The sequence below is a fragment of the Papio anubis genome, chromosome Y (assembly GCF_008728515.1).
Source record: "Papio anubis isolate 15944 chromosome Y, Panubis1.0, whole genome shotgun sequence".
Lineage (NCBI taxonomy): Eukaryota > Metazoa > Chordata > Mammalia > Primates > Cercopithecidae > Papio > Papio anubis.
In genome coordinates, this window is record NC_044997.1 from 888,725 (window position 1) to 912,074 (window position 23,350).

General features: G+C 43.5%; 1 protein-coding gene across 29 annotated transcripts in view; it reads left to right on the forward strand.

The window, feature by feature from the left end:
* The window catches only part of LOC103880626, a 55,500-nt gene that overhangs the window by 18,028 nt on the left and 14,122 nt on the right, over nt 1-23,350 (forward strand). For 15 of the 29 annotated variants that reach the window (XR_004181047.1, XR_004181048.1, XR_004181040.1 and 12 more), the window contains one exon: nt 1,681-1,749. The exons of 5 other annotated variants lie outside the window; for them this stretch is intronic. Coding sequence is in view for 12 of the 24 variants with exons in the window: in XM_031661039.1 (XP_031516899.1) it covers nt 1,681-1,749 (69 nt within the window). In the remaining 12 variants the exon portion in view is untranslated. Of the gene's footprint in view, nt 1-1,646; nt 1,750-11,756; nt 12,472-23,350 lie in introns of those variants that run through there. 9 more of the 29 variants (XR_004181042.1, XM_031661044.1, XM_031661036.1 and 6 more) reach the window with 4 other exon arrangements.

Below are 23,350 nucleotides of genomic sequence, written 5' to 3' on the forward strand. Positions count from 1 at the left end.
TATTTATATGCAATATGTTTGACTACTTATTTGATTTTTATTGATTACTCATGTACTGTTACATGGTTTTGGAAAAATGTTGGATTTGATGTAGCTCCTCATGTTTCTTTTATTTACATTTCCTTGTTATCCCCTTTCAGTATAAAAATTTCCCCAACCTGGCTGGGCACAGTGGCTCACCCTTGTAATCCCAGCACTTTGGGAGGCTGAGGCGGGTGGATCACAAGGTCAGGAGTTCGAGATCAGCTTGGCCAATATGGTGAAACCCCATCTCTACTAAAAATACAAAAATTAGCTGGGTGTGGTGGTGGGCACCTGTAGTCCCAGCTACTCAGGAGACTGAGGCAGGAGAATCTCTTGAACCTGGGGGAGGAGGAGGTTGTAGTGAGCCGAGATCGCAACACTGCCCTCCAGCCTGGGGGACAGAGCAAGACTCCGTCTCAAAAAAAAAAAAAAAAAAAAAATTAGCCAACTTTAGTTGGGATTTGAAAAGCTTAAAACTAGAAGACAACCTCTGAAACCATGGTGAGTTTTCACGTCAGTTTGTCTGGCATATCTGGGTTGGTAGAGTCACGTTTTAGACACCCGCTAGCCCCTCTTAGGGCCTCCCTGGCGGACGGTGTTGGTTACCTGGGGGGAGATGATATTTGGACAGGAAATCAACAGGAGAGAACCATGTGCAGGTTAGAGTTGGAATTCCAACTCTGTCCAGGCAGCACAATTGGTTTATAAATTAGTTTATTTCTCTCTCTCTGGCTCTCATCTTTTGCTGTTTTCATCAGAAGGGAGAGTGATGTGAAAATGATCAGGAATTCATTTTTTCTGTTGAGATTCTGGTTAGAGGGATATCCAGAAAAGTATTTAGGAACGTCGGGGTATGGTGTTTTCTGCATCCGTTTACGAGATCATTTCTTCCTCATTTCTCTGAGAACTTTGGTGTTAACAGCCAGTTCCCTTCTTTAGGGGATGACTTTGACTTAGCAGATTCCTTACATGACAGAGGAAACTGTGAGTAACTCCTTAAAGTCTCCTCTGTTGCCGACTTGCTTATTACCACCAAATTATTATCGTTTCCAAAAAACATATCTCTTGTGAATGATCAATGAAACCTGTTTGCACAGTGGAAAATTAGGGTAGGTGTGTCGTCATTTGTTTTTGATGTTGTTGGACTGTTTTTTCTTTCTTTTTTTTTCTTTCTTTTTTTTTTTTTTTTTTTACCAGTATGCATAGTTTTATTTTAAAATTCTTACAGTCTTTGGAATGATGTAAGGCAAATGTGACTCCCCTGGCCAGGTTAGGCTTCATGAGTGGGTGACTTGTTCGATCACCCAAGGACCCATGCTTACAAGGGCGCCATATTGGTTTGAGTCTGTAGTTGTCATCTTGAAATTCTTAATACAGTTGAACAAGGGTTTCTGTATTTTCATTTTACACAGTACCTTGCCAATTCTATAGCTGATCTGAAAAGCTGCCTGATAGGTTTTATTGAAAATACTTGAAGATAAGTACTGTAGCTGGAAGATGTTGGAAGGATATTGGCAGCAGACTGTATGGGTATCCCCACCATGACAAAGAACAAGGTCCAGTTTTTATCTGTTTAGTGAACGTCTGTATGCAAATTGATGTTTCATTTTCTTCACTGCAAGGCACTCATAATCGCAACTCTCATCTTACAAACAGATGAGCCAGCACCACCTGACGCACCCAAACCAAAGCCAAGTCCAAACCCCAAGCAGCCTGATTCCACTGGTAAGAGCCTGTAACCCTGTGGGTCATCTGTATGTTGTTTACAGGACAGTGATGTCCATGGCAGCTGGGAGGAGATTTCACGTGAAACCTGTGCTCACTCTTCACTCCTTGTACAAGGAAATTCCAGTGTTGAAGTGGCGAAAAACCTAGTTTTCAACTATATGATTTTTATTTGGATTACATTTTTAGTGTCCTGATTTTACTTCTAAGATTTTAAGATATAAGTCAAAAATCTTAAATAGGATCTTAAATTCTGAGATTTTTTGGATTCCACCTCTAAAAAGTTGAATGCCAGGTTTTAAACATAGACATGATATGAAGGAAGGGATCTTTGCATTCCCAGTGGAGAAGTGAGTGCTTTTTGAATAATTAGATAGTTACTGAATTTTTTTTTTTGTTTACACGCTTGTTTAACTTGTAACACAGAAAAATATAGTGTCCAAATCCTGTTGACATTTTGATAGTTATGTGCTAGTAACGTGATTTTTGGCATATTCATATTTCTTAATGACTTTTTCATGTCATTTAAGTCTTTCTAACATGACTTTTACTGTCAATTTTATATTTTTATTTGTTTCACACATAATTATATACTTCAGTATTTAATTTCAAACATGTTATGTGTCTTCTAACATTTTAGAATTACGGATTTCAAAGCCAATTTGAATCAACTTTATGCACTTGTTTTTATTCCTTTGAATCAATTTCTAGAATGCAAATTGTTTAGATCAATGTGTACGAGTACTTCTATAGCTTTTGACCTGGTTCTGAAATTGCCCCAGAATTATATGAATTTATTTTGATGCCAGGGATATGTGCAGATGTCCCTTTCTTCCCACCGTCATTACTGCTGGTGATCACCTAGAAAACCCTTGTCGTGTACTATCACATGGAACATTAATCTTTGCCTAGCTTCAGTTCTTTACTTCTGTAATTAAAAAAAAAAAATAGTACATCAATTGGCCATATATACTACTTTTTTTTTTTTTGAGACAGAGTCTCGCTCTGTCGCCAGGCTGGAGTTCAGGGGCACCATCTTGGCTCACTGCAACCTTTGCCTCCCAGGTTCAAGCAGTTCTCCTGCCTCAGCCTCCCAAGTAGCTGGGACTACAGTAGGTGCACACCATCGTGCCCAGCTAATTTTTTTTTTGTATTTAGTAGAGACGGGGTTTCACCAGGTTGCCCAGGCTGGTCTCCTGAGCTCAGGCAATCTACCCGCCTCGGCCTCCCAAAGTGCTAGGATTGCAGGCAAGAGCCACTGTGCCCAGCCTACTTCTTCTTTTAGGTATTTGTTACTTTGCCTTTATTCTTATCTCCCGATATGTCCCTACTGTTTTATAAGTGTTCTTCATTTTTTTATAGACATTAAATATTGCCAACCATTTACTATGAAAATGCTTTTTCATCTTATTTTTGCCATTAGATAGTTTAACAGTATTTTTTGACAGGCAAGTCTTCAAATTTTTATTCATGGTGTCTTATATTTGAGCGTTCTGATTTTGGTGACTTTTTTTTTTTTGAGACAGAATCTTGCTCTGTCGCCCAGGCTGGAATGCAGTGGCATGATCTCGACTCACTGCAACCTCTGCCTCCTGGGTTCAAGCAATTCTCCTGCCTCAGCTTCCCGAGCAGCTGGTACTGCAGGTGCCCACCACCACACCCAGCTAATTTTTGTATTTTTAATGGAGACAGGATTTCACCATATTGGCCAGGCTGGTCTCGAACTCCTAACCTCATGATCTACCTGTCTCAGCCTCCCAAAGTGCTGGGATTACAGGCGTGAGCCACCACGCCCGGTTGACATTTTTTCCTTTGAACCTCAGAACCATTTTGTCATTGCTCCCTTCCCTTTTGGGAAAAATAAAACCTTTTTTTTTTTTTTGAATTGTTTACAAGAAAGAGTTGACTTGTAGAGTGCCGACATGCCTGCAAAATTGAGATTTTTCTTGATATTCGATGTACCTCTTTCCCCGATGATTTCTTTTAATGCAGTTCTAATTTTTTTCTTTTTTTTTTTTTCGTTTCTCTGGATATATTTTTATGCCCACTATCTTTCTGTTTATTGTTGTAACATAGAAAGGATTTAATATATTTTTCCTTACTGTATCCTGAGCTATGATCCCTTATTAAATTTCTATTTTTTTCTCATTTCTTACCTTTCTAAGAAGACAATCATATTATTTGCACGTGATTTTAAAATATTTTCAATTTTCTGTGTTTATATGTTCTCTTCACATTTTATTTGTATTTTTGTTGTATTACCTTTGATAGTAAACCCAGGACAGGTTTAAATATGAGTGAAGAGAGCAGATATTTTAAATTCCTGACTTTAAAGTGAAAACCCAAAGATATTAACCTTTAAATAAAGTAAATTGCCTTTTAAAAAATGTACTCATTTCAGGAAGGGTCTCTCTATTCTGGTATACTTTTTCCCCAAAATATATAATATTATTGGTTTTCATACCATGAGGTTTCTTACTTCTTTATATATATTTGTATAATCATCTGGTTTTTATTGATTACTCGTCAAAACCATATAAGTTATTGATTACTCATTGAAACTCTTATGTAAGTGTATTCTTACATGGTTTTGGAAAAATGTTGGATTTGATGTAGCCCTTCATGTTTCTTTTACTTAAGCCACCTTATTATCACCTTTCAGTATAAAATTGTCTCCAACCTTAGTCGGGATTTGAAAAGCTTAACACTAGAAGGCAACCTCTGAAACCACGGTGGATTTTCACGTCGGTTTGTCCAGCACGTCTGGGTTGAGAGAGCCATTTTTTAGACACCCTGTCGCCCAAATCTGATCACAATCATGTGTCCCCATGTCTTAGGGCCTCTGTGGCGGAGGGTGTTGGTTACCTGGAGGGAGATGATGATGGGATGGGAAATCAACAGGAGGGAATCATGTGTTGGCAGGGTTGGAGTTCCAACTCCGTCCAGCCAGCGCAGTTCATTTATAAATTACTTTGTTTCTCCCTCTCCCTCTCTTTCCACCCCCGACTCTTGCTCTCATCGTTTACTCTTTGCATCTGAGAGAAGAGTGATGTGAAAATGATCAGGAATTTGCTTTTTCTTATAAGGTCCTGGTCACAATGATACTTAGCAAACACTTAGAAACACAGGCCTGTGGTGTTTTCTCCATCTGCTTCCAGGTCATGTCTTCCTCATTTCTCTCAGAACTTTGGTGGTAACAGCCTGTTTCCCTGGTTTAGGGGATAACTTTGATTTCATAGATGTTTCTTTGTGGTGAACGAAACACTGAGTAACTCTTTAAAGTCTCCTCTATTGCCGAATTGCTTATAGTTTATTTGTATTTTTGGAGTGCTGTAGGAAGAGCAGTGATGAAGGTTTGAGGCTTCTAGATGCTTCCATATTAGTTGCCTGAGGCTTAGGCAGGGGACATGTGGACCCCTGGGGGGACGTGACAGTTGAGATGACAGCTGAGGAATGAGGATGACTTATATCCCAAGGAGTGGGCCAAAGGGAGTTTTGTGTAGCAAGTGTGGCATGTGCAAAGGGCCTGTGGTCAATGGAACTGAGGCTGCCTGTGGGGCTCAGTGAGGGGGAAAAGAAGAAGTGAGGTATGGCATGGGATGGAGGGGAGCAGAGTGAGGCCACAGTCAGTGCCCAGTCTTCAAAATGTCCCTTTGAGTGTCTCCAGGGGTCATCCTTGTTTTCAGTGCTTATTACTCTTGCTCCCCTCTGCTTGCTCCCAGAGAGCTCTCTCCTGCCTTCCAGCTCTGCATCTCTCAGATCCTGGCTCTGATCCCACGCTGCTGTTGCTTACACTCATGTACCCGTTGCTAATGTCATCATTCCCTTCAGCAGCTAAGTGCAAAATTCACTTCCCATTAGAAAAGCAGTCTATACTAATAACAGCCAACTGGGAGACCCTAAAGAGTGCAGTTAAAGAAAAAAAAAAATTCAAATTTTCCCTCGAAAAGAAACCAGTGATATCACTTGGGTCCACCTCTCTGAGGTTCAAAAGCCTCTCCATTAGTGTTAGTTGCTTTTAGGCCTGTTCTTACTGCATTAGCAAGGTGTATCTTTCTCTTCATATGCAGACAGTGCCCTTTCCTGGTGGGAGGCTCTCAGTCTCTGTCTACAAATCCAAGACCTGAGAGGTAGAGGGGTCCCCAACTGTCTGTCTTCTGCCAAAGTGGTGCCCTTGGGAATCACCAACTTCCTATGCCCACCTGTTCCAGCTACTTGGTTCACTTTGACCCAGCTCCTCCGAGGTGACACCCTTCCTCATCAGGCTCCCAGATTCCATCAGGTGTTCAAACCCCATGTGACAGGTGAAATACTGGTCCCCAGAGATGCCCACATTCTAACCCCTTGATCGTGTAAATGGGTGACCTTATGCAACACATGGGACTTTGCAGGTGGGATTTCATTAAGGATCTTGACATGGGAAGATTATTTAGGATGAGCTGTGTAATTGCAATGGAATCACATGTTCCTTATAAGAGTGAGGCCTGTATCAGAGGATGAAAGAGGTGTTCATATGTGGAAAGAGACAGAAAGAAAAGTGGAGAGAACCATTGAAAAAAAGTAATTGAAAGACTTTGGCACCCAGGTTACCATGGCTGCCCCCAGCCCTTCAAATTCTCCTAAAACCTCAAATGATCTTTGCCTGGAAGATGCACCAGCCCACTGGATAGCTGAGATGCAGCTGTTGGAGGGTGGATCTAGCCTGTGAGGACCCAGTAACCTGGATCCAATACATGACGATAAGGATTGAATGAGTGGTCATTTATTGATGAGTGATTGCTGGTTTTCTTGGCTACCTGGGCCCTGGGTCACAGGGATGGGAGGGCTGAGATGAACCTGGAAAAAAGGCTTTTCAGCACAGAGTCCCAGAGATTTTGAGTATGTGGATAGAAAAAAGCCATTGTTCCTACACATTCAGTGTCAGAAGTGAAGGATGAGAATGGTGTGCATGTCAAAGGAAAAACAGCTTTTTCCCCCTGTACGTGAGGTCACAGCAAATTTGCAAGATTCAGTGCACGGTGAAAGAAGCAGGCAGCCCCTGACATCCAGGGGCTGGCCTGGCTCCCACTGCCTGGCTTCGGGTTTCCTGTTGGTCATAAGGAATGTCACAGACAGGACATTTTAAAGTCAATAAGAAATGTCAGACAAGAGCACTGTGACTACAGTGAAGTCAGGAGGCCTTGGGTTGTGCTTTGGCTGGTTCTTGATTTATTTCAGCTCAAGGCAATCAGTATGCCAAGGGGGCATATTTTGGGGTGTCACGTAATCTCTTACATTTGTATTTAGGGTGGGGTGTCCTGTACCCCATCATCTGGAAGGTTGTAGCACTTCCTGCTTTCTAGAGACGGTAAATGAACTCCCTGGGTCACTGGGAAGGTTGTAGTACTTCCTGTTTCCCAGAGATGGTAAATAAACTTCCTGGATCACTGGGGATGTTGTAGCACTTCCTGCTTCCTGGAGATGGTAAATAAACTTCCGGGGTCACTAGGGAAGTTTGTAGTACGTCCGCTACCTGGGGATGGTAAGAGAACTTCCTGGGTCACTGAGGAGGTTGTAGCACTTCCTGCTTTCTAGAGATGGTAAATGAACTTCCTGGGTCATTGAAAGGTTGCAGCACTTTCTAATTTATAGGGACACTGTAACACTTCCTGGTTTTATCTGGAGATTGTAATGCTTTGTGATTCATAGGGACACTGCAACACTTTCTGGCTCACATTGTTGCATTTCCTGGTTCAAATGGGTAATAGTAGCACTTCCTGGTTCACAGGGACATTGTGACACTTCCTGGTTCATAGGGATAAATGTAGCACTTCCTAGTTCACAGGGATATTGCAACACTTTTTGGTTCATACAGATAATTGTCACACTTCCTGATTCACAGGGATCTTGCAACACTTCCTGGTTCATAGGGATAATTGTAGCACTTCCTGTTTCATAGGGACATTGTAGTACTTCATACAGATAATTGTAGTACTTCTTGGTTCATATAGATAATAGTAGCACTTCCTGGGTCACAGGGACATTGCAATACTTTCGATTCACAGGGACATTGCAATACTTACTGGTTAATTCGGATAATTGTAGAACTTCCTGGTTTGCAGGGACGTTGTAACACTTTCTGGTTCATATGGATAATTGTAGCACTTCCTGGTTCATAGGGACATTGTAACATTTCAAGGTTTGTAGGGATAGTTGTAGCACTTCCTGGTTCATAGGGACATTGTAACACGTCCTGGTTCATACAGATAATTGTAGCACTTCCTGGTTTGCAGGGACACTGCAATACTTCCTGGTTCATAGGGATAATTGTAGCACTTCTTAGTTTGTAGGGACACTGTAACACTTCCTGGGTCATGGTGACACTGCAACACTTTCTGGTTCATATGGATAATTGTAGAACTTCCTGGTTCATGAAGACATTTGCAGCCCTCTGGTTCATAGGAATAATTGTAGCATTTCCTGGTTCGTAGGGACATTGCCACACTTCCTGGTTCATCTGGATAATTGTAGCACTTCTGGATCATAGGGAAATTGTGACACTTTCAGCTTCATAGTGGCATTGCCACTCTTCCTGATTCATATGGATAATTGTATCACCTCCTGGTTCATAGGGACATTGCCACACTTCCTGGTTCATCTGAGTAATTGTAGGACTTCCTGGTTCATAGGGAAATAGTGAAACTTCCTGCTTCATAGTGACATTGACACACTTCATGATTCATATGGATAATTGTATTGCTTCCTGCTTCATAGGGACATTGCCACACTTCCTGGTTCATCTGGATAATTGTAGCACACTTCCTTGTTCATAGGGACATTGTGATACTTTCTGGATCATAGCGACACTGCCACACTTCTTGGTTCATATGGATAATAGTACCACTTCCTGGTTCACAGAGACATTGCAACACTTCCTGGTTCATTTGGATAATCATAGACCTTCCTGGTTAGTAGGGACATTGTAACAGTTTCTGGTTCATATGTCTAATTGCAGCACTTCCTGGTTTATGGAGACGCTGTAACATTTCGAGGTTAATACAGATAGTTGTGGCATTTCCTGGTTCATACGGATAATTGTACTTCCTAGTTTGCAGGGACATTGTGACACTTCCTGGGTCATAGTGACACTGCAGCACATTCTGGTTCATATGGATAACTGTAGAACTTCCTGGTTCATAAAGACATTTGCAACTCTCTGGTTCATAGGAATAATTATAGCACTTCCTGGTTCATAGGGACATTGCCACACTTCCTTGTTCATCCAGGTAACTGTAGCACTTCCTGGTTCATAAGGATAGTTGCAACATTCCCTGGTTCATCACCACCATCCTGCCATCTGCTCTAGCCCTATGCAGCCACTCACAAATCTACTTCGTATCCATGGATTTGCCTATCAGGGGCATTTCAAACAAATGGCATCCCATGTGGTTATGTGCCTGGCTTCTTTCACTCAGCATAATATTTTTGAGGTCCATTGATTCTGTACCATGCATCAGAATTTCATTCTTTTTGATGGCCGAATGACATTCCATTATATGGGTAGACCACATTTTGTTTACCCACACACCTGTTGATGGGCATTGGGTTCTTTCCACTGTGTGACTACCATGAATAATGCTTAGCACTTAGCATACAGTTAGGACTTCTATGTACGTACTTGTCTGAGTACTTGTCTTCAATTTTTTGGGTAAATACCCGGGAGGGGATTGGCTGGGTCATATGATAACTCTATGTTTAACCATTGAAGGATCCGCCAGGCTGCTTTTCAAAGCACCTGCACCATTGCACCATCCCACAAACAATGTAAGAATACTCCAGTTTCTGCACATCCGAGCCAACACTTGTCATTGTCTGTCTTTGTCATTAGAGCCATCCTAGTGTGTATGATGAGCTGTCTCATTGTGGTTTTGATTTGCATTTCCCTGATGACCACATAGGTCGGCTTTCAAGTTTTCTTGTTCTTTCTTCTCTGTCAAGTAGGTGAGTAATACATAAATAAATATTTCTTACTCAGCGTTTTGATGTGTTTTATTCATAGCCTTATTAATGCTTGACCTCATTTGCTTGTCTCTCAGATATGCTTCTCTAAATGTCAGTTTCAAGAAGGAACTGTGTTTTGTTCAACTCCAAAATCCCCAGATCTATCTAGGACACTGCCTGAAACACAGAAGGGGTTAAAAAAATATGGATGAAATATAATAGCAAATGCATGTTCTATTTCAAAATATCAACAGTTATTCCATTTGCAGAACAATAAAAAATTCAATGTGAAGACTAAGACACTGTTGTTTATGTGTGTATGCTTGTATATGTATATGTACATACATATATATGTGTGTATACCTCCATGTATGTATAGGTATATATAGGTATACACACATATACAAGCATACCCACATTGTGTGTATATATATATGTATACACACACACATACATACACACACATATATTTACACATATCTTTATAAAACACAGACCTAGGATATTTTCCCTAGAATCAGGTCCAAGCCAGAGAGTTGAAAATGTTGGATTTCTAATTTTTTGTTAAAATAAAACTAAGAACATTTCATTATTTTCATCATGATTTATTTTGCTGACTTGTGGAACATATGCAGGCTTGTTACGTGGGTGTGATGCTGAGATTTGGGGTATGATCGATCTCATCACCCAGGTAGTGAGCAGAGCGCCCAATAGGTGGTTCTTCAGTTCTTACCCCTGTCCCTCCCTCCACACTCTAGAAGCCCCCAGTGTCTGTTCCTATCTTTGTGTCCATGAGTACCCAATGTGTAGATCCACTTATACATGAGAACGTGCAATATTTGGTTTTCTGTTTCTGGATTAGTTTGATTACAATAAGAACCTCCAGCTCCATCCGTGTTGCTGCAAAGGACGTGGTTTTGTTCTTTTCCGTGGCTGTGTAGTATCCCGTGGCGTCTAGGTACCACATTTTCTTTATCCAGTCCACCATTCATGGGCATTTAGATTGATTCCATGTCTTTGCTATTGGAAATAGTGCTGTGGTCAACATATGTGTGCAGGAGTCTCTTTGGCAGGATAATTTATTTTCCTTTACGTATGTATGGAGGAATGGGATTGCTGAACTAAATGGTAGTAGTTCTCTTTTTAGTTCTTTGAGAAATCAGGGAGATACGTTTTGGAATGAACTTCGTATAGCTTTTTACTTTCTCCCTTTTAAAATGCTTCCAGAAGGCTGTCCCTTATTTGGTGCACAGAAACTGGCTGAAAAATAAACGTGACCAGCTGGGAGCGGTGGCTCACGCCTGTAATCCCAGCACTTTGGGAGGCTGAGGCGGATGGATCACCTGAGGTCAGGAGATAAAGACCATCCAGGCCAACATGGTGAAACCCCGTCTCTACTAAAAATACAAAAAAATAGCTGGGCGTGGTGGCAGGCGCCTGTAATCCCAGCTACTTGGGAGGCAGAGGCAGGAGAATTGCTTGAACTTGGGAGCCAGAGGTTGCAGTGAGCCAAGATGGCTCCACTGCACTCCAGCCTGGGTGACAGAGCGAGACTCCATCTCAAAAACAAACAAACAAAAAATTAACCAGGCATGGTGGCACACGCCTATAGTCCCAGCTACTCAGGAGGCTGAGGCAGCAGAATCACTTGAGCCCAGGAGGCAGAGGTTGCAGTGAGCCTAGATCGAACCATTGCACTCCAGCCTGGGCGACAGAGCAAGACTCTATCTCAAAAAAAAAAAAAAAAAAAAAATAATAATAATAAATAAATATAAATAAAATTAAAATAAAATAAATAAAACATAATAATAATAAAAGTGACCTGCAGCCACCTCTCCAAGGGGCCTGGATACCAATGGAAGGAAGTGGAAAGGAGGAGATGAAAAATTTGCACCTTGAAAGCTGGAAGTGTTCTAATATTACCAATGCTGTGTAGTCAGACACATCGATAGTGACTCTAATACCTCCTGACGTCCTTATGTTATGAATACGTAGATGGTAACAAATTATCCTCCGCTTTTTTCCAGCTCATTGAAACATTTTACGGAGGAACATTTCTGCACTGACAACAGCTTTAAATATTTAATTAGTGCTTTGAAGGAACAGAAGAGTCTGTGACGCAGAAGGGAAATGAAAAGGAAAGCTTAGTCTCCATTTAGTTATGTTTCTCATAAATATTTTCCCAGGGGCAAAGATGTTCTCTTTAATATTAAAAATACAAATAAACACTTGACTTCTCATTAGCCCAAGAACATATTGTGGAGATTTTCATTATCCTAAAAAGGCACGCTTTCAAGACACACGGGACAGAGATGGAGCATTGCCTTAGCTTGCTTCTGGCTAGCATGTCTGGCTGTTGACCAGATTTTATTTGTAAATGACTAAAATAATATCTTAACTAAATGGTGAAATTCATTTTCAGCATTGGCTTGAGGGCACAGGAGGGTTTTGGCTGGCCCAGTCATCCCTACCAGTGAGGAAAGCAAGGAAATAGGTCATTTCACTCAGGGACAGCTTGAAAACAGAAATTTCATGAAGCTTCGTCATTCCGTCAGCCTAGAGGGGGATTTTGGCTGTCACCCTTCAAGGATGAAAAGGTGCAGAGGACATTGGGCTAGAGATGAGGCACTCGTTTCAATGATTTAAAAGTTTTGGCCAGGCGCGGTGACTCACGCCTGTAATCCCAGCACTTTGGGAGGCCAAGGCGGGTGGATCACCTGAGGCTAGGAGTTCAAGACCAGCCTGACCAACATGGAGAAACCCCATCTCTACTCAAAGTACAAAATTAGCCGGGCGTGGTGGCACATGCCTGTCATCCCAGCTACTCAGGAGGTTGAGGCAGGAGAATTGCTTGAGCCTGGGAGGCGGAGGTTGTGGTGAGCCGAGATTGTGCTGTTGCACTCCAGCCTGGGCCACAAGAGCCAAACTCCACCTCAAAAAAAAAAAAAAAAAGTTTCCATCTGGCTGGACACAGTGGCTCATGCCTGCAGTCCCAGCACTTTGGGAGGCTAAGGCAGTTCAATCACTTGAGGTCAGGAGTTTGAGACCAGCCTGGCCAACATGGAGAAACCCCCATCTCGACTAAAAATGCAAAAATTAGCCAGGCGTGGTGGCGGAAGCCTGTAATGCCAGCCACTCTGTAGGCTGAGGCAGGAGGTTGCAGTGAGCTGAGATTACACCATTGCACCCAGCCTGGGTGACAGAGCAAGACTCCGTTTCAAAAAACAAAACAAAAAAAAGAGTTTCCGTCTAAGCAAGCTCTGTTGGTTCTCCCACCTCTGACCTTACGAGCTTTCTTCTTTCACCTGCACCTTGTTCTCTGAGTCACTTTGCATTTTAAGGCACAGCTGCAGCTCTCCCATCAGACTTGTTGGTCTTTTATGAAAGGATGAAAAAGTTCTTCCTCCTTTGGGTCTTTAACCGTTTCCTGGTGTAAGACAGCTTTTATGTTTGCTACCTGCTGGAATCAACCTGAAATTTCCTCCCAGAAAATTTGTGAATTTATCTTGTTCGAGTTAGTCATGGTCAGTAAGTTAATAAAGATAGGTAGACAGACAGACAAATACATTGATACAGATAGATTCATGATAGGTAGATAGATGATTGATAGATAGATATTACATAGATACATAGACAGATACATAGATTAGACCTGATATATACAGGGTGGGTGGATAGATAAATGAATAAATGGCTAGATACAAGATTGATTGATAGATGATTAGATAGAGATTAGATAGATACATAGATAGATACATAGATTGGACCTGATAGATATATAGATATATATACAGGGTGGGTGGATAGGTAAATGAATAAATGGCTAGATACATGATAGACAGATAAAGCCAGTACATGAATAGATACGTAGACAGGGTAGGTAGATGGATAGATGAATACATGGATAGATAAATATACACAGAGACAGATCAATGATAGAAATGGATATATAGATATATGAATGATAGAAGATATTTTTAGAGAGAGATGATTGATTAATAGGCAATTGATTGACAGATTAGAGGACAGATAAAAAGTGAGTAAAATGAAAGTAAACTGTAAGCCAAAAGTCCATGTGGAATAGCGTGGGAAGCATTGAGAAGACAGTTTTTGGTGGTACCTGTTTAAAAATCGAAAAACTGAGCTAATTCCATCCACAGTAAGATAGAGGAGGGCACTGGGAATTTATACCTCCCAGGAAAAAGAAATCATGGTAAACAGGCAAAGATCTTTCCAGATTACAGCTCTTGTGGGTAAAAGGTCCCCGAGATGCTCAGTTTGTGACAACCTGTTCTGAACTATTCAGTTCAAGGTTTCTGTTTTTTCTCCCAGGGGAGTTGCCTCAACTCTGATATGTTTGCTTCGGTGCTCTATGTATTGTATTCATCCCACCCTTCAATTCATAAGCTCTGGAAATTGTTTATTTCACTGGGCAAACCATATGCCTCAGTCTGTCCTCTGATGGAGGCCCTTACATGCAAAATCCAATAGCAAAATTTCAATAGGTAAGATTTCAATCAGGACCCAAGAGGAGGCTGGCATCAGGCTGTCAGTCACCCATCTTCACATTCAGGTTTCCGGATTCACTTTGCAACTCTTTGGGCGACCTCTGGACTCCTTGTTCCCCGGGTCCACATTTAGTTGCATCTTTACTGCATTGGTTTTATAAAAAAGAATAAAATTGGATGAAACAGGTACAGATACAGAGTATGGGGTCAACCTAAGTAAACACAAAGAGATGGTTTGGATCTGGTTCCCCACCAAATCTTAGGTTGAGTTGGAATCCCCAGTTTGGAGGTGGGGCCTGGTGGGAGGTGACTGCATTATGGGGGTGGTTTCCGTTGACTGGTTTACCACTGTTCCCCATGGTGGTGGTGTGGTGAGGGTGAGTTATCATCCAATCTGGTTGTTTAAAAGTGTGCAACAACTTCCCCACCCCCGTCCTGCTCCTGCTCTGGCCATGTAAAACGTGCCTGTTTCCCTTTTGCCTTCTGCCCTGATTTTAAGTTTCCTGAGGCCGCCCCAGCCATGCTTCCTGTACTCCCTGTGGAACTGTGAGCCAATTAAACCTCTTTTTCTTTATAAATTACCCTGTCTCAGGTACGTCTTTATAGCAGTGTAAGGACTGACTAATATACTCTGTAATAGAAGAGATGTTTATTTGGGAGTATAGTAGTGCCATGAGAATAGATGTGCCGTATTAAAATATGTACATATTCAGGGAGGTAAAGGGGAAAAAAGGATTTTAAAGGAAATAATGAAGAGGATTCCATAATTATTTTGAAATGATTATCCTTGGCTAAAAAGATCAATAACATGGTGACAGCAGTCTGAGTTTGGACAGCCAGTTGTTGAGCAGATGTCCTTGTGGAATTATTTTTTTTTGCAAGGGTGAGATGTTTGCAGTCTCTTATGATAGTTTTTGTTATCAGGCATATAAGCATAAAAAGCATTAATATACACTAGAGGTACATTGAAGAGCTTATAAAATTGAAGTTTTTCTTCTTTGGTCAGAATATGACCAAAATATGTCTAAATATGAGTCTAAAATATGAGTCAGATATTTCCTTGGTTATCTTTGAGATTTATGTGGTCCCAGCTTTCTCCTGGATGGGTAGAAATTCCTGCAGCATATACAAAACTATCCTTCATGCTATACTTCTTCCTACCATTATACGATTAAAACTAACAAAAGAGAGTTTTATAAAGTGTTCTTCCTCTTGCTCTCCTGTACCAATAGGAAGCACAATTGTGTGTTCTTGTGGTTATTCACAAAGGTTCTATTGCACTAAGTTTTAAACCCTTGTGTGTACACAGTCACACACACATATATCACACATACACATGCATGCACACAGTTATACACATCTTACAAATACATACTGCACATGTATATGCAGATATAAACACACATACATGCACAAATATACAGACATACATACACAGATACACATTCTCATGCACATGTATGCAGACATACGCAGATACACACATATACCTATGCACATAAACCATACACAGATATACACATATAAAACATACATACACAGGTATACATACAAACATATACACAGATATATGCCTACACACATATACACACATACACATGCATGCACACAGATATCCACAAGCCTGCGGATATACACATGTACACACAGATATGCATATGCATACATACCAAACATACATTCATACTTACACCTATACACACACATACAGAAACACAAAGATATACACATATGCACATGAACACAAATACATACATACACATACACACAGATACACATGTACATACATACCAAATATACATGCATACTTACACCTACACACATACACGAACACATATACACAAACACACATACACAGAGATATGCACATGCACACAAATACCTACATACACATGTACATACTCATAGTTGTACACGCACACACACATGCACACGCAACTTTGGCATAATGGAAATTTGATGATTGGTCATTGGGGTCAACCATACAGTCCCTATCAGAAACAGAGGACCAAAATCGAAGGGGACATGGATGTCACAAACATCTCAACATCTATGGAACCACATAACTTGGAGAAACATGCAACCGAGTAAGGACAGAAGATCTGAGTGACTGCAGCTCTTTTTCTATTCAGCCTCCTGAATAGTTGGGATTACAGGCATGTACCACCACGCCCAGCTAATTTTGTATTTTGAGTAGAGATGGGGTTTCTCCATGTTGGTCAGGCTGGTCTCGAACTCCCAACCTCAGGTGATCCCCCTGCCTCCGCCTCCCAAAGTGCTGGGATGACAGGCATGAGCCACCGCTCCTGTCCTAACTGCAGCTTTTACTTTGGAATTCAGGCAGCGACAGAGCCAGATTCCTGCAGGCACAGGCATGTGGCTAATACATTTCCCTTCCTTTCCACACAGTTGGCTGGGTTTTGTTGCAGTGAGTGTCTGGTAGCTCCAGAGAGAGCAAATATAAATGTGAAAATACATGCCTTGGTCATTAGTGTTTCTTAACAATTCTCCATCCCACCCCACTTAATGAGGCCTCTGCTAGAACTCTGGGGTCGGGTCAGTTCCAAGAGCAAAAAACATCCCTGCCTCAAAGAAGCAAATGGAAGAACTGATTCTCTGCTGCCATGTGTGTTCTTATCAGGCATTATCTAAGTTTCTCACCAGGAGATGTGGAAAAATATTGATTGATGTACAAAGGCTAATATACTGCAGTGGTTTATTGAGAAATCCCAGCCATCATCTCTTGCTTGTCAGCTGCTCTGAACGCTCTTAGAAGGCACCATTCATGCTGCTGTATTCAGGACTGCTGAATTGTGCCGCGTTCCTTGGTGTTACGCGTGTCTCTTCTTGAGGAAGTTCTAACCAGAGTGCCATTGTGAGGTTGGAAATGTCCTTGGGTGAAAAAGCAGCCCCTGGGTCACACGCCCCATGATTCAGATGGGTCTGAACCCCTCCAGTGCTTTACTGCCAGGGTCCAGGAGAGAGGGAAGGAATGTCGCTGTCCCAGCACCCTCTAATTTACTTGACAACACAATTGTTCTAATGTCAGGATTTTGTTTTGTTTTGTTTTGTTTTTGAGGGAGTCTCTCTCTGTCCCTCAGGCTGGAGTGCAGTGGCACGATCTCGGCTCACTGCAACCTCTGCCTCCCAGGTTCAAGTGATTCTCCCGCCTCAGCCTCCTGAGTAGCTGAGATTACAGGCACCTGCCATCATGCCTGACTAATTTTTGTATTTTTGTAGAGACAGGGCTTCACCATGTTGGCCAGGCTGGTCTTGAACCACTGACCTCAGGTGATCCGCCTGCCTCAGCCTCCCAAAGTGCTGGGATCACAGGCGTGAGCCACCATGCGCAGCTAGGTTTGTTTGTTTTTTTTTTCCTCAGCTCAAGAATGAACTTTTTCTTAGTATCCTGTAGCTACAGTAATGCTTCTCCAGTTTTATTTATTAAAAAATCCTAATGCCGGCTGGGCCCTGTGGCTCACGCCTGTAATCCCAGCACTTTGGGAGGCCAAGGCTGGCAGATCCTGAGGTCAGGAGATCGAGACCATCCTGGCCAACATGGCGAAATCCTGTCTCTAGTAAAAAAATACAAAAAATTAGCCGGGTGTGGTGGCGGGCACCTGTAGTTCCAGCTACTCAGGAGGTTGAGGCAGAAGAATCGCTTGAACGCAGGAGGCGGAGGTTGCAGTGAGCCGAGATCATGCCACTATGCTCCAGCCTGGCAACAGAGTAAGACTCCATTTCAGAAAAGAAACAAAAAAGCAAAGAACACTTAATACTAATGATCACATTTTTGGGCTCAAACATCCTAATTAAGGAAAGAGGAGATACCACAATGGATACCACACTATGAGATGCCCTGAAGAGTTTCACAAGGGAAGAAATTACCATCTTAGGGAGGGCAAACTACGGAAACTGTTCACGCACTGGTCATTCACGGGTAGGATTAGAAGAAATGCCATACAGACCTCAGGATACTTTGACCCAGATGGGGCCACTCTGATGCCTTCTGAGATGAGAATCTATCACATTACCACAGCTGATCACCACTCACTCGGTGACTTAAGACAAAGGAAATTGACGTCACCATTCCAAAGACCAGAAGTCTGAGATCTAGGTGTGAGCAGGGCTGCGCTCCTCCTGGAGGCTCTAGTGGAGGATTCTTCTTGCCTCTCTCACCTCCTGGGGGCTCCAGGTGTCCCTGGACTTGTGGCCACATCACTGTAGTCCCTGCCTCCGTCACTACTTGGCTTCCTCCTCTGTGTCTCCAAATCTCTCTCTCCTTACAAATACACTAGTAATTGGATTTAGGACCCATCTGCAAGGATCCTATTTCTAAATAAGATCCTATTTCTACATTTTGAGGGCAAGGACATGATACACATTTTTTTTTTTTTTTTTTTTTGAGTGGAGCCTTGCTGTTGTCACCCAAGCTGGACTGCAATGGCATGATCTTGGCTCACTGCAACCTCCGCCTCCTGGGTTCAAGCAATTCTCCTGCCTCAGCCTCCCGAGCAGCTGGGATTACAGGCATCCACCACCACACCAATTTTTGTATTTTTAGTAGAGATGGGGTTTTGCCATGTTGGTCAGGCTGGTCTCGAACTCCTGACCTCGTGATGTGCCTGCTGCAGCCTCGCAAAGTGCTGGGATTACAGGCGTGAGCCACCGCGCCTGGCCCCACATATCTTTTTATGACTCACGACAGTATGCAACTCTGGCATACAATCATGCAAATGGTTTACTTAGGCAGACCCTCCAGGCCTGCGTGGCAAGGGAGTGGGGGTTCACGCCACAGCAAAGGGAGGAAAGAAAACCCCTGTGCTTCTCTAGCTTTCTCAGATCACAGGAAAGAGCAAACCAGCAATTCAAGGGCAGCAGTCAGAGATTGCAGGTATAGAGCAGGAGAAGCAATGAGCACAGGGCTGGAGGGGTGTACAGAAGTGGTAAAGGAGGTCGGGGAGAGCCTGAAGTGGGGCTGACCTTCATGGGAGGGATGGCAGAAGGTGACGGTGATTGAAAGGGAGGATGGGACGCCAGTAACATCAGCTCCAGGACCTCAGGAAAGTGTAGAAGGGAGCTCCTTTTCCATCCAAGACTGACCCCGTGTCTCTCGCACTTTGGTGCAAGGATGCATGGATGCTGAGACTCATAGGAAGGGCATGTGAGGGGCGAAGCATGTGGGAGGTGGAAAAAGGGAAAGAGGAGGAGAAGGGCTGTGGGGAAATAAGTGAGTAGAATTGCGGAAACAGACCATTGACTTAATTCTCAAGAGGATTCAAAGGCCAGATGCAGTGGCTTATGTCACTAACCCCAGCTACTCAAGAGGGTGAGAGAGGAGGATCACCTGAGACCAGGGGTTTGAGATCAGCCTGGGCAACATGGTGAAATTCCGTCTCTACCAAAAATACAAAAATTGGCTGGGCAGGCTGGTGGGCACCTGTAATCCCAGCTACTTGGGAGGCTGAAGCAGGAAAATTGCTTGAACCCAGGAGGCGGAAGTTGCAGTGAGCTGAGATCGCAGCATTGCACTCCAGCCTGGGCAACAGAGTGATGCTCTGTCTCAAAAAAAAAAAAAAAGATACAGGTCGAGCACAGTTGCTCATGCCTGTAATCCTAGCACTTTGGGAGGTTAAGGCAGGAGGATTGCTTGAGACCAGGAATTCAAGGCCAGCCTGGGCAACATAGTGACACCCCATCTCTAAAAAAACAAAAAAAAAAAAACAAGAAAAATAAAATCATGGCCCCTGTATTTACACTCCTCATACACTGCAGACAGATGCCATTTAGAAGAGACGGAGCCTTATTCCTGAGTGGGCAGTTGAAGAAGGATGAATTGAGGAAGTGCGTGCATTACTTTCTTGTTGCTGTGGTAACGAACTGCCAACACTGAAAACAACACATGTTTATTTTCTTACATTTCTGTAGGTCTGGAGTCTGAAATGGATTTCACTATTTTAAAATCAAGGTGTTGGGAGGCTTGCGGTCTCTCCAGAATCTCTAGGAGAGAATTCATTCCTTGCTTTCTCTAGTTTTAAGAAGCCACCTGCCATCCTTGGCTCATTAGCCGTTACCCCATCTTCAAAGCACATCTCTCTGATCTCTGCTTCCATCCTCACATTCCGTTTTTCTGTGGTTAAATATCTCACTTCCTCTCTCTTATAAAAGCCCTGGGACCCCACTGTGATTACATGGATCATTCAAACAATGTCCCCATCTTAAGAACCATACCTGAATCCTTTCTGCACATTCCTCTTTGTCCTAAAAGGTCATACGTTCTAAGAATTAGGATATGGGCATCTCTGGGGACCAGGATTGTACCTGCCACATAGAGTTTCAACACTTGATGGGGTCTGGGAGCCTGATGAGGGAGGGTGTCACCCCTGAGGGGCTGGGTCAAAGTGAACCAAGTAGCTAGAACAGGTGGTCACAGGAAGTTGGTGATTCGCTAGGGCTCCAGCTTGGGAGAAGTAAGGGGGACAGCTGGGGACCTCTCCACCTCTAGCGTCATGAATTTGGAACCAGGCACTGAGAGCCTCCCACCAGGAGAGGGCACCGTCTACATAGAAAGATAGGCTGGGTGCAGTGGCTCCTGCCTGTAATACCAGCACTTTGGGAAGGTGAGGCGGGTGGATCACCTGAGGTCAGGAGTTCGAGACTAGCGGAGGTCAGGAGTTTGAGAACAGCCTGACCAACATGGCAAAACCCCATCTCTACCAAAAATACAAAAATTAGCCGGGCATGGTGGCAGGCGCCTGTAATCCCAGTTACTTGGGAGGCTGAGGAAGGAGAATTGCTTGAACCCAGAAGGTGGAGGTTGCAGTGAGCCAAGGTCACGCCACTGCCCTCCAGCCCGGGCAGTAAACTGAGGCTCAGCATTCAAAACAAAAAAACAAAACTAGCCGGGTGTGGTGGCACACGCCTGTAATCACAGCTACTTGGGAGGCTGAGGCATGAGAATCGCTTAAACTCGGGAGGCGGAAGTTGCAGTGAGCCGAGCTCACGCCACTGCACTCCAGACTGGCTGACAGCGAGACTCCATCTCAAAAAAGGGGGGTGGAAAAAAAAAAGAAAGACACACCTTGTATATGCAGCAGGACCAGGCCTAAAAGCAACTTACACTAACAGAGAACCTCAGGGAAGTGGACCCAAGCCATATCACTGGCTTCTTTTCAAGGTAAAATTTGATTTTTTTTTTCTTTAATTGAACTATTTTGGGCCACCCTGTTGACTGTACTGAGCACAGACTGCGTTTATAGTGGAATATGAACTTTGCAATGAATTACTCCAAGAAACGATGCCATTAGCAATGGGTACATGAGTGGAAGCAACAGCAGTGTGGGATCAGAGCCAGAATCTGAGAGACGCAGAGCTGGGAGGCAGGAGAGAGCTCTCCGGGAGCAAGCAGAGGGTGCTATATGCACAATGAACATGGCAAGCAAGGCTAGCCCCTGAGGACAGTCAAAGGGCCATTTTCAAGGTTGAGGACTGACTGTGGCCTCACTGTGTTCCCCTCCATGCCACGCTATACCTGAACTCTTTCCCTCCTCACTGAGCCCCATGGGATCGTCAGTTCCATTGACCACAGGTCCTTTGCACGTACCACACTTGCTACACAAAACTCCCTTCTGCCTGTATCTTGTGCTGTCTTCATTCTTCAGTTGTCAGCTCCACTGTCACTTCCCCTTAAAAGTTCACATCTGTGGCTGGGCGCTGTGGCTTACTCCTGTATTCCCAGCACTTTGGGAGGCCAACGCGGGCAGATCACGAGGTCAGGGGATCGAGACCATCCTGCCTAACACGGTGAAACCCCGGCTCTACTAAAAGTACAAAAAAATTTAGCCGGTTGTAGTGGCATATGCCTGTGATCCCAGCTACTTGGGAGGCTGAGGCAGGAGAATCGCTTAAACCCAGGAGGCAGAGGTGGCAGTGAGCAGAGATCGCGCCACTGAACTCCATCCTAGGTGATGGAGCAAGACTCTGTCTCAAAAAAAAAAAAAAAAAAAAAAAAGTTCACATCTGTGTCCCTGCCTGACCCAAGCTGACCACATTGTAAGCATCTACAAGTCTCACCTTCTTACTGCTGCTCTGACCACAGCACTACTTTTATGTCCTGTGGGCAGTTTTGTTTAAATGTCTGCTTTCCTTGTTAGACGCTAAGCAACATGAAAGTGAGTGAGTGGCCATGGTTTGCTCATCTGTGCACCTCCAGGACTGGCTGGGTTCCTGGACCTTCTGTCGTGTTCAAAGCTGGGTGACCTGGGTGTGAAGAAGCAGAGGTCCACACACATGGGTGAACCTGTGCTTATTCTCACCATCACACTGCTTGAGTTCCTTATTTCCTTCCTGTCACCTGGAATGCCTACCCTGTACTTCTCCCCAGTGCCAACACCATCATTTACCACCTCGTTCAGCTCCCAGTCATCCTGGGAGCCTTTCCTGCCCACAGGGATGCATCGTGGTGCACAATCCCTGCAGCTGCTGCTATGGTGCAAGGTGATTCTAGAAGAATAGTTTTGCTGTGCGGTCACCCTTCTGCGCTATTGTGATTTTGCCTGTAAGATGTTGAAAAAGACATGGAAAACACACACCATCTGATCATCAGTTGCAGGCACATCCCCCGTTGCTAAGAATGTGCCGTGGTTTAAATCAATATCTGTTGGCTCTTCGGCTCCTGCTCTGGGCTTCGTACATCCCCCCTCAGCCCTGAATTCCATTCCCCCTAATCTTGGTAACTTTGGTGGCTTTTGCACCAACCAAAATCAGATCCTAGGTCTTGAGCAAAACCAAGAGCAAGGAAAAACATCCCCCATGGGAATCTGAGTCACTCTAATGACTTCAGTTGCTGTTGACTTGATTTCCTTCAGCTGCTTAAGGGGGTTAGCTCAGCTTCCTCTTGCTTCTAGGACAAAGCGTCACAGACTTTGCAGCTTAAAACAATGCACATTTCTTTGCTTTCAGTTCTGGAGGTAAGAAGTCTGAAATGAGCTTCCTGGGGCTCCCATCAAGGTGTCAGCAGGGCTGGCTCTCTTCTGGAGGCTCTAGGAGAGAAAGGGTTTGCTTGACATTTCCAGCTTCTAGAGGTTGCCTGCACGTCTTGTTATGTGGCTGCT